The sequence below is a fragment of the Nicotiana tomentosiformis genome, chromosome 5, assembly GCF_000390325.3.
Source record: "Nicotiana tomentosiformis chromosome 5, ASM39032v3, whole genome shotgun sequence".
Taxonomy (NCBI): domain Eukaryota; kingdom Viridiplantae; phylum Streptophyta; class Magnoliopsida; order Solanales; family Solanaceae; genus Nicotiana; species Nicotiana tomentosiformis.
Window position 1 is genome coordinate 10,245,404 of NC_090816.1, and position 10,423 is coordinate 10,255,826.

At 35.8% G+C, this 10,423-nt stretch overlaps 2 protein-coding genes across 2 annotated transcripts; one reads left to right on the forward strand and one right to left on the reverse strand.

The window, feature by feature from the left end:
* The first annotated feature begins 827 nt into the window (after positions 1 to 827).
* Positions 828 to 4,923, forward strand: LOC104085222 (probable sugar phosphate/phosphate translocator At3g11320). The gene is made up of 4 exons (XM_009589210.4): positions 828 to 1,745; positions 2,648 to 2,751; positions 2,876 to 3,104; positions 4,386 to 4,923. The coding sequence occupies exons 1-4, from the start codon at positions 1,296 to 1,298 to the stop codon at positions 4,530 to 4,532; spliced, it is 930 nt and encodes a 309-aa protein (XP_009587505.1). The 5' UTR covers positions 828 to 1,295; the 3' UTR covers positions 4,533 to 4,923.
* A 1,190-nt stretch (positions 4,924 to 6,113) lies between these two features.
* On the reverse strand, positions 6,114 to 10,160 carry LOC104085220 (LIM domain-containing protein WLIM2b-like). The gene is made up of 6 exons (XM_009589209.4): positions 9,912 to 10,160; positions 9,576 to 9,760; positions 8,843 to 8,942; positions 8,717 to 8,751; positions 8,501 to 8,590; positions 6,114 to 6,513 (listed from the first exon to the last, which is right to left on the reverse strand). Exons 2-6 carry the CDS (start codon positions 9,708 to 9,710, stop codon positions 6,304 to 6,306), a joined length of 570 nt encoding a protein of 189 aa, XP_009587504.1. The 5' UTR covers positions 9,711 to 9,760; positions 9,912 to 10,160; the 3' UTR covers positions 6,114 to 6,303.
* Positions 10,161 to 10,423: the final 263 nt, after the last annotated feature.

Sequence of the window (10,423 nt, forward strand, 5' to 3'; positions counted from 1 at the left end):
TATGTTTATCTATTTAGTACTCTATTGAAAATAAGTCTCCTGAAGAAGCTTATCCTTTCTGTACCCCGTTATGGATAAACATCACCCCCGGTAGAATATTATCTATATCTGGTATAATGAGCTTATCCTTTCAGTAACCCGTTATGGATAAACATCACGCCCGGTAGAAGATTATCTATATATGGTACAATGAGCTTAACCTTTCAGTACCCCGTTATGGATAAACATCACACCTGGTAGAAGATTATCTATATCTGGTACAATGAGTTTATCCTTTCGGTACTCCGTTATGGATAAACATTACCCCTAGTAGAATATTATCTATATCTGATACAGTAGCAGCTTACACATCAGCTTGCAGAAGCAGCTTACACAACATCTTTCTTTCTTCTATAAATAGAGGAGATTTTAGTTCATTATGTACATAAGTTTGAATAATATATTAGTTTCTCTCTATACTTGTCTTTACTTTACAGTCTTTATTTTATAACAATATGACATTACTTTCTTTTTTAACTTTTCCAATTTTTTTATATTTATCAACAAATTAACTTTATTCTTTTTATAATTTTTAATAAGATGATTTATAACTATAAAAATATGTATAACTTGTTTTATTTTTAAAAAAATAAAAAATTGAGTTCAAGTGCATCACATGAAATGAGACCAATGGAGTATTTTTTGTTTTTATAAATAAAAATAAATTGATTACGTAATTAATTACTAATTCATGCTAGTGAGTAAATGACTAGTTCTAAATCGTATTACTAACACGCGTTTACCTTTTGCTCTCTCTATCTCTGCAAATCCTGCGTCGGTCGTCTTCTATTCTCCCACCATCAAACTTCTTTCTCATTTCTCACACTTCTACCCCACACCCCCACCCCGGTCCCCATCTCCCACCCCACCCCACCCCATTTATCTTTCTATATTTGCTTGAACTTTCCCATTTTAGCTTTATCTCTTCAGTAACAAGTAAACTTGTCAACATATCTGCTGCTTTTTTCTTCACAATATCTCTACTTGTTTTTTTTTTTTGTTTCCTCAGATTCTTGCTAATGAGACTGAATCAGATCCAAGTAATGCTAAACGTGGTTTTAAAATCACTTCTTCTTTTGTGAACTTTTGGGTTTTTGGGTACCAAAAAGATCATTTTTTAAGTCTCAGCAGTGATGAATTTAGGCCTTAATTCTTGATTTTTTTGTGTTATACTTAATTCTAGAGAATTTTTCTTTGTGGGGTTTTATTTAAGGTAAATTCTTGATTTTTGGGTGTCAAAAAAGATCAGTTTTTTAATGTCAACAATGAAAAATTCAGGTCAATTCTTTACAATTGGGCTAGTTACAGCTTGGTATTCATCAAATATTGGGGTTTTATTACTGAACAAATATTTGTTAAGTAATTATGGGTTTAAATATCCAATCTTTTTAACTATGTGTCATATGACAGCTTGTTCTTTACTAAGTTATATAGCAATTGCTTGGATGAAAATGGTCCCAATGCAAACTATAAGATCTAGAGTTCAATTCCTGAAAATCTCAGCTTTGAGTCTTGTTTTTTGTACTTCTGTTGTTAGTGGAAATATTTCACTTAGGTATTTGCCTGTATCATTTAATCAAGCTATTGGTGCTACTACACCTTTTTTTACTGCTATCTTTGCTTATTTGATGACACTGAAAAGGGAGGCTTGGTTGACTTATATCACTCTAATTCCTGTTGTCACCGGCGTAATCATTGCTAGTGGGGTATGCCCTTTTGTATATTTTGTTGAAATTTTAGCTGAATTGTGGTATTATTGTATAATGATATTGGTCTGTTTTGGTTGGTTTTTTTATATTAGACTTTAAATTCGTGCTCCTTTTAGTGTAATCGTCTGAACTTTGGAAATCATAGTGGTGATTCAGATGCGAACCGGGTTCTTAGATCATCAAGTCAGGTTGTATATTCAATAGCAGCATAATAATTAGGTTGTGCCAAAAGAAATATCTTCTGAGCTAGAGTTATGAAAAGGACTGCATTGATATATGGCTAAATTGTATTGGCATTACAGTTTTAGTAGTGTAATGCTGTGGAAGAAAATCAGTTTAGTGGCTACTTAAGAAATTGACATGGTTTTCATTGCAATTCGTTTTCTTTATCGCTGTTTGTTTTTCTTATGAATAGAAATTGTTTGTTTTTCTTTCTTTTTTTTTTTTTGGGGGGGGGGGGGGGGGGGAAGGAGGGAGGGATTTGGGAATATAAAGAGGGGAGTCTTCTTGTTAGCTATGAAGATATTGTCCATGAAGCCGTCCTTGATATTTCACGATCAAAGGTGTAATGCTCTTTGTAGAAGCGGTCATTATATATTGTGGTACCATGATATGGTCATATAAGCTGTGTTATGATGAATGAATTTGCTAAAAGAGAAGTGTTTTAGCATTTATTTCCTAGTTAGCGTGATGGTTTTGGTCAATTTGTGATTAAGAACAAATTCTTCTTCACTAGCACAATGTTTAGGGCGTGAAAGAAATATCTTCTGAGCTAGGTGTATGAAAAGCACTGCATTGGTATTCTATATGACTAAATTGTATTAGCAGTTTCATGTTACTAATGTAATCCTGTTGGAGAAATCTATTTGTTTCTGATTCATTTCAATTTATCTTCTCAGGGTGAACCAAGTTTTCATCTATTTGGATTCATAATATGTGTCGGTGCAACAGCTGCAAGAGCACTCAAGTCAGTGCTTCAGGGGATTTTGCTGTCTTCTGAAGGGTAATTATTACATAGATTTATGTGTTCTGTATACGAATAAATCTGTAGTCAAGTTTTGTGCTTTTTGATGTGAACATTTTGGGGTGTAGGATATGAATGCTGAAACGTTTTCTTTTGAATCAAGGGAGAAGCTGAATTCCATGAACCTTCTACTCTATATGGCTCCTATAGCAGTTGTGTTTCTATTACCGGCGACGCTTATGATGGAAGAAAACGTAGTTGGCATCACATTGGCACTTGCAAGAGATGATAGTAGAATAATCTGGCTTTTGCTATTCAATTCTGCCCTTGCATATTTTGTAAATCTCACCAACTTTCTGGTGACAAAGCACACCAGTGCTCTAACACTTCAGGTACTCTTCTTCATTCACTAGTCAGATTTCTTTTAATATGAATTAGTCTTTTATATTGTCAGATAAGGTTGACTTATGCTCATTATTTCCATTAAAAAAATTAAAGAAATTATGATATGATCTTCTCTCTATGTTGTGAAAATGTCTGTCATTGAATGTCGGGATAACTCCACGAATTATGCATGGGCCTATTTATGCTTATTCGAAAATCTTGTCTCTTTCCTGCTTCATCAAATATAGCTCTTTTATTTAGTTTGATCATTTGATTTTCTGGGAGTTGCTTTTCATTGTCTTCCTTGCTAGTAAACAGTCTTCTTAAAGCTTCAATGTTTTCATCTATTATATCTGTCTGATGTTTGGTTTACTATCAATTTGCTATTCAAACATTTTGGAATCTTTGTATATGCTGTTTTCAATTGATTGTTCCAGACTTATATACTAGGGATTTTATGTGCAATTGAATGAACTTGCATTTCCTCCCCTTATTCATCATAGATACCATGAAGTAAGGTATCAGCCTATCAAGTAGATGAATCAAATACTTGGAAAAATTACACAAAAACGCGAAAATAATAGAGATTATGGGAGTGTTGCAAGGCACCTACTTGTAGTTTGGACTTTGGAGAGGATTAGAAGTACTCAAGCTTAGCCCTATATAGGAAATTTTCTCTTCCAGTGACAAACCTGTTAAGGAATGGAGATAACTTCTCATTTCACAATGTTTGTATGTTTACTAAAAAGGGAAAAAACGGAGTTGCATTTCAAGACTCATCCTCTTAGAAATGGCTGGGGATTTATCACATAAAATCACTTATGTTATTTTACCGGATGTTTTAGGCCACAGATTAGAGCCTTGCACCAAGTGAACTAACTCTGTATTTAAGTGGAGAAGGGTAGAGGGGAGGGGGGATCATCCCCGAGTTTCGAAGGCTGCGGTTGGCCCAAAGGATCGGCTCCAGATGGATTTCTCGGTCATGAAAAAAAATGTTACATTTTGGAAATGAAGAACTTTTTAATTTGAAAAGAGGTGTCGGCTAATTTTGATGGAGCAGATAGGAAATTGAGTAAATTAAAATTGGGATGGAGAGAGGATAAATCCTTGAATGGTCTACCTTACTTATATTTGTTCCGTTCAATTATCATGGTTTCGTAATTTCTCTACATTGGGTTTCGCTGTTCGTTGTTATTACCTTATTCTTTTTGGTTAAGGAGCAATGCGCGTTCTTTTGATCTCTTCTATTGATTCTTTGTCCTTACGACAAAAATTGCTTGCTTTCACAGGTCCTGGGAAATGCGAAAGGAGCTGTAGCTGTTGTCATCTCAATCTTAATATTTAGAAACCCGGTGTCAGTCACAGGGATGCTCGGCTATGCACTGACAGTTTTTGGGGTCATACTCTATAGTGAAGCGAAGAAACGTAGTAAATGAACATTGAAAAATCTTCAACTTGCAACTTCTGACATTAATTGTCTGTTGAAGAAACAATAGTTCAACTTTCAGAGGCAAGTTGGATCATGCTTTTGCAATTGTTGTCACAGATTTTTTCCTCGAATTTGTATCTTTTTTCCCGGAAACCTGGGAAACAGACTTTCCATCTGTATCGGCCAAGAGATAAAATAGGCTGAATAGAAAGTCTTAAGAAGTTACTTGATCTATCTATCCATTCATTCCTGGCATGGATAGTATAGATATGTTTTGTTTTTGTTTTTTTCAGGAAGATTGTAAAACTGGGACTGCACAATATGTTACCTATAGTTGTCAAATTTTGATTTATTAATGGAAGGATCTCAAAATTGGAGATCTGCAAACGGCTATGTGATTTCTTTCTATCTACCGAAGTCTTGGTTGTTTGTGGGAGATAGCAGGTATTCGGTGGAATAGAGAAGGTGCAAGCAAGCTATCTTGGACACCACTATTAAAAAGAAGTGTGTTCTCACACGTTATGTTTTTAGGTTCATGGCGAATGTTTCGAAGAGTTCAGCACTTTGATTTGAAACCTCAAGCATTACATGCTCCTTTTTCTTGTTACAATTATGACTCCCCTTTGGACTTGGAAGTAGTCCAATCTGCTCCTCAGCTGATTGCCTGATTCAAACTCAGCAACTGCTGATTATCACTTGATTTCCCAATGGACTAGCTTCATGTTCCAAAAAGCAATGGTTATGGTACTGGGAATCTGCTGTCATGCCCGCACGGATTGGCTTTTTCGGCTACTCTACATCGAGCCCCAAAAGCGCGTGTATCATGTGAATTTATGTTATACTTCATAAAACTCTTCACTTTCCTCTCCTATTCCGATGAGGGATTCCTTGAAGGTGACATGTGTACTCCTTCTCCAGGTTTCTTGCCAACCTAGAAGCTTGTCAATCCTGCTTGACCTGTCCTCATCAGCCCCCTCTCCGCCATAGGCGTCACTTCTGCGTTCTGCATTTGTAGCTTCTTCTGCGCAAGCCCCCACTCGTACACACACATAAAACAGAGACTCCACGAATCTTACTAGTGGCTTAGCAGCTAAAGTTGGAGTCATGCATCAAAAAGTTTATCGATTCAAGAACTTTCTTAATTAGGACTGTAGCACCAGTCATAGTTCAACCACTGTGATCTTGCTCCTTTTCTCATTTCTTTTGCTGGGTTTTGGCACCACTTGAAGTATGTGTATTCGATTACTTATCGACGTTAACAATCTTTTACAATGCGACATGATTTATTGCTAGAGTTAACCTATTAGAGCAAAATCACAGCCACATACAAGCAGAAAACTCCACAGACATGCATTTTTTAGTAAAATGAATGATTATATGGACTAGCTTCCATTATTAGTTTCCTACTTTCCTTTAACATGTCTATGTTGGTACATAAGTCACATGGATGTTCCAACTAACTAGCTTAACCAGTATAAAGATATTTTCAATAACTGGAAAGTGCAATCAACAACCAAAAACAAAGACAGAACAATAGATGACTATGTATCAACACTCGTATGAACTGCACAAGTTACTCCAGCCAAAGTTGATGAGAAAACAGCAGGATCGCTTAACATCCAAAGGTTAAAGGAACAACAACAGGATATAGTTTTCACAATCGTGGAAAACAGATCACACAGTAAAATCAAGATGGTGCACCACACCGAGATACAAAGAAAGAGGAAGAAAACTTTCCAGTTAAAAAGACCAAGCCTTTCTCCTTTCAGAGATATAGTTTAAGAATCTGGAACAGTTGCTGCTGGACGCTTCACTGAAGCACACTTGATTAAATGATTGTAGCTGCCTTTCTCCTTGAAAAGCTGTGAAAAATGAGGTTTGCAGTATAAAATCCCATCTAGTGCAGCATAATTCGAAGGATTTAAAGAGCATCCGCCATGAGAACACTTGAAACATGACTTATGATAACTTTGGTTCTCCACTGTTACCTGAAAAACATGTGCAATCAACTTAGATACAAATCCAAAAGCTGAAATGTTGGGCAAGTGTGGCCTACGATTGAAGAGGAAAATATTGTCAACAATTAAAAATGATGAAAGGAACTCTAAGCTTAAAAGCTCTGGGATTTAAACAACAACAAACCAAATGTAATCCTACAAGTAGGATCTGGGGAGGGTAATGTGTACAACGACCTTACCCTTACCTTGAGAAGGGGGCTTTAAACAAGACAAAAAATAAGTTGTTCACTTTGATAACTGGTCCACAGATTTTTACACATTTAGATATCAAGACAAACACATAAGTTAACCACAATCAGATCAAACTAGCTTCCTGCTGCTGGATAAAAGAAGCATATGGAAGGTTCAGACGACACAGTTTTTTTTTTTTTTTGGAATTATTATATACCACACAGACTTTACCTTAATAAAGTTCAAGTTCTTTACTACCTTACAACTCAAAAGTGGAAGTTTACATACGTGAGGCAACTGAGAAGATGGGGTAGTATAAACAACTTACTAGCAGTGGCGGAGGCAGAATTTCCACTAAGGGAGTTAAAAAAAAAAGTTAAAAAATCAAAAGAGACTGTGGACAATGGGAGTTGAACCGGGTTTTGAATCCCTTTAACCGGTGAGCTATGCTTTTGCGCTGTGTCAGGGAGATTCAAAATATAATATATAGAGGCACAAAACTAGATTTTACATTATATGTATAGTGTAATTTTTCGGCGAAAGGGGTTCGGGTGAACCCTCTTCCGGCCCCCTTAATCCGCCCCTGCTTATTAGTAGCTCCGAGTTAGTATTCAGTGGGATGTCTAATGAGAAAGTAGAACATATTGTTCAGCATTAGATGATACTTCTCTTTTTTATTTCTAAGCCGCGGGTGAGTGAGAGGGGATACAATTTGCTCAAACTCAGAAATTGCATAGCATCAGTTTCTGGCACTATCTTCAAAGAACTACTAATGATCATTTTTGTGAGCAAATAAGCTCGAACTTTTGGGAATTCAGTTCATCTATGCTTAAGTTAACTTTCTCTAAACCCTTTTAAGAGAATAGACGACGCATATCAAACTGAAGATACTTGAACTTCTTATGTTGTTATATTCTATCTTTAATTTAAACAAAGCATACATAGACACTACGACAATTCTCAACCATGTAAAATGTCCATTCGAGGCGCGAGCAAGTTCAACTATCCTAAATATCTTTTAGCTATTATCCACTCCTTTAGGTTCACTATATTGTTATTCATTGTTGTGCAGAAACACAGCATGTTTCAATTGAAAGAGAACATATTCCCAACATAAAGACATGGCTTGTTTATTTCATTATTTCCACACTGCAAAGCCACTTAAAAGCTAAATCTGCTTTCATGTGCCTCTAGAAAATGAGTAACGTTACAAGAGTATTCCATGAATCCAACAACAACAATAAAAAAATCCAGTATATTCCCACAAGTGGGGTCTGGGAAGGGTAGTGTGTACGCAGACCTTACCCCTACCTAGTGAAGATAGAAGGGTTGTTTCCAATAGACCCTCGGCTCAGAAAGGGTGAGGAGAAGAGTATTCCATGAATCCACGGTGCACAATATCAAACCCGAAATCAATTGAGGCCATTGCTTGTAGGGGACACAAATGAAGCCTTTTGACACACAAAGACTAACTCCAGAAACAAAAAACTTATTATTATTATGAGCACTCCCCCCCACCCACCCCACCCACCCCTCTTTCCCCTAATAAGGTCTGCAATGTTGACCAAAGCCAATCAGAATTTAAACGATAAACAACAACCCAGTAGAATCCCACAAGTGGGGTCTAAGGAGGGTAATGTGTACGCGGACCTTCCGAAAGACCCTCGGCTCGAGAGGAAGAATAGAAGCAAGTAAATAACAAGGCAGATTTCAAACGATAAGTACAATTTACTCCTCAACATAGACATCATAATAGGATGAAATTTTGAGAATTCAATATTTGTACCTTCTCAAGTGGATAAGCCGTTTTATCACAGGTCGCACATTTTTCCTGTGTTCCAGAAAACATTCGGGCAGCTTTGCTAGGAGATCTTGTCTGTGTACCGAAAGCAAGAGAATAGAAAATAAGACGCATAGTATTGCGACAGATCTAAAAGATACACTATTTTTCTTATTTTTCAGTTTGTTAATCTTAGGTACAAATAGTTGCAACAAAAGTTACCAGCTCTGGAGTTAACTTCTCAGCTGACTTTGCAGCTGTCACGAGTAAAATGCATTTCGTATTAGATAAAGTAAATGGACATTAATGTTGAATAATGGAATTAAGCAAGAAACAAATAACACACACGTGATTGAAAGTTCTTGTTGAAGTTGCCAGACTCCTTGTAAAGCTGCTCAAAATGGGGCTTGCAATACAAAACACCTTCCATTGAGGAGTAATTGCTCAGCTAAGAAAATACCACATCAGTTAGTATGCATCAAAACACCATAATCTTTTCACATTGAAACTCTACATATACTACAAATACTAAGACAACTTTTCTAAATGATTGAGCTAGTACTGATGTTGATGCTCAATTTACAACTCCTATTGCAGTATGCTCCAACATCAGGATATTGAAAGTTCACCCTTTGCCAATTTTCCAACTCAAATCACGAAAAGATTATGATAAAGGATTGTAGTCTATCGGCTAGGCATTTGCTCCACATTTAAACTAAAGAGTTTGAATATCTGCTTCTACCTCAATAGATTTCAAAAAAGTCAAGCACTTCCTCTACTTGTCTGTCTGTTCAATAAAGAATAATTACTTTCTATATTTGGAAATAATTTAATTTTACTCTTTCTATTTTATATAGCCACATAAACATGGATATTTAAGACCGCAAGTTTCAAAAGTCTTGTGTTTCTTTCTTAAATTCTCCTAACCCACTCAAATAGGTTCATCTATTAATCAATCTAACTACGACCCAATCCCTAACAAGTTGGTCTCGTGTATCAATCCTCTACATCCATTCTACTTTATTCAGCGACAACAAATGCTAACTAATAAAAACTTGGAAAGAAGATTATAGTCTATTACCTTGAGAGTTCCTTTACAATGGGTGCATTTAAAGCAAGATTTGTGATAGCTAATCCCATCAGCTGACAAAAGCTCAACTGGGTAAACTGTCTTTTCACATGCCTTGCATTTCTGTTGTGTCCCCGTAAATGACATGACTTATGACTTCAACACAAAATATATACTTCTAGATCTGATATTTGACTCTACAGAAACCAAAAAAAAGATTCAGTCTTTTAATATTTGTCAGGTATTTTCACCGATCTATACAAAAAACATAAAAATTAAAACATCTCAGTTACAAGTAAGGAATCATTAGTTATGTAGAAAAAATATGTTTGGTTAAAGGGTGCATACATTGGAAGAAGAAAAAGAATGCTTCAGTTCTTGATCTGCTAAGACTGAAGCAAGTTTATGTGTGGATTAAAGTTCAAGTTTTGTGACGCGGCGAGGTAATAGCAGATGAAGAATTTAGTGGGGAAAGAAGATTGTTTTTTTTTGAGGGTCAGAGAGAATGATGATGTGGGAGAGAGAAGAGAGAAGAGGACAGAAATATCTTCGACGGAAAAAAGTAATTGGCTCATTGTTTTAAGTGGTCTCTGTACCGAATTGGACATAATGTAGACTCGTATTAAACCAGACACAATAAATTCTGTCCTAGAATCCGGTTTTTGTTGAGAGTTCGGAACTAAAATATTATTTTTTTCGACTCAAGTACAAAAATACAGGAAAAAAATAATTGATGACCAATTTATATATAACGTATTTGTTCAATGTGCTATACTTTAATGGTATATTTGTCCGTTGAGGTATAACACATGGGTTGTATGCATTATATTTGAATTTTAAATTGGCGGATAATATATATA

What these genes read in the sequence shown, in the direction of transcription:
- LOC104085222 (XM_009589210.4), top strand. Translation starts at nt 1,296, where the DNA reads ATGTCAACAATGAAAAATTCAGGTCAATTCTTTACAATTGGGCTAGTT. An exon ending in ATTTTGCTGTCTTCTGAAGG is followed by an intron (nt 2,752 to 2,875) that starts GTAATTATTACA and finishes TTTTGAATCAAG; the next exon opens with GGAGAAGCTGAATTCCATGA. An exon ending in CCAGTGCTCTAACACTTCAG is followed by an intron (nt 3,105 to 4,385) that starts GTACTCTTCTTC and finishes TTGCTTTCACAG; the next exon opens with GTCCTGGGAAATGCGAAAGG.
- LOC104085220 (XM_009589209.4), bottom strand. Translation starts at nt 9,710, where the DNA reads ATGTCATTTACGGGGACACAACAGAAATGCAAGGCATGTGAAAAGACA. An exon ending in ATTGTAAAGGAACTCTCAAG is followed by an intron (nt 8,943 to 9,575) that starts GTAATAGACTAT and finishes GTATTTTCTTAG; the next exon opens with CTGAGCAATTACTCCTCAAT. An exon ending in AGAAGTTAACTCCAGAGCTG is followed by an intron (nt 8,591 to 8,716) that starts GTAACTTTTGTT and finishes TTCGGTACACAG; the next exon opens with ACAAGATCTCCTAGCAAAGC.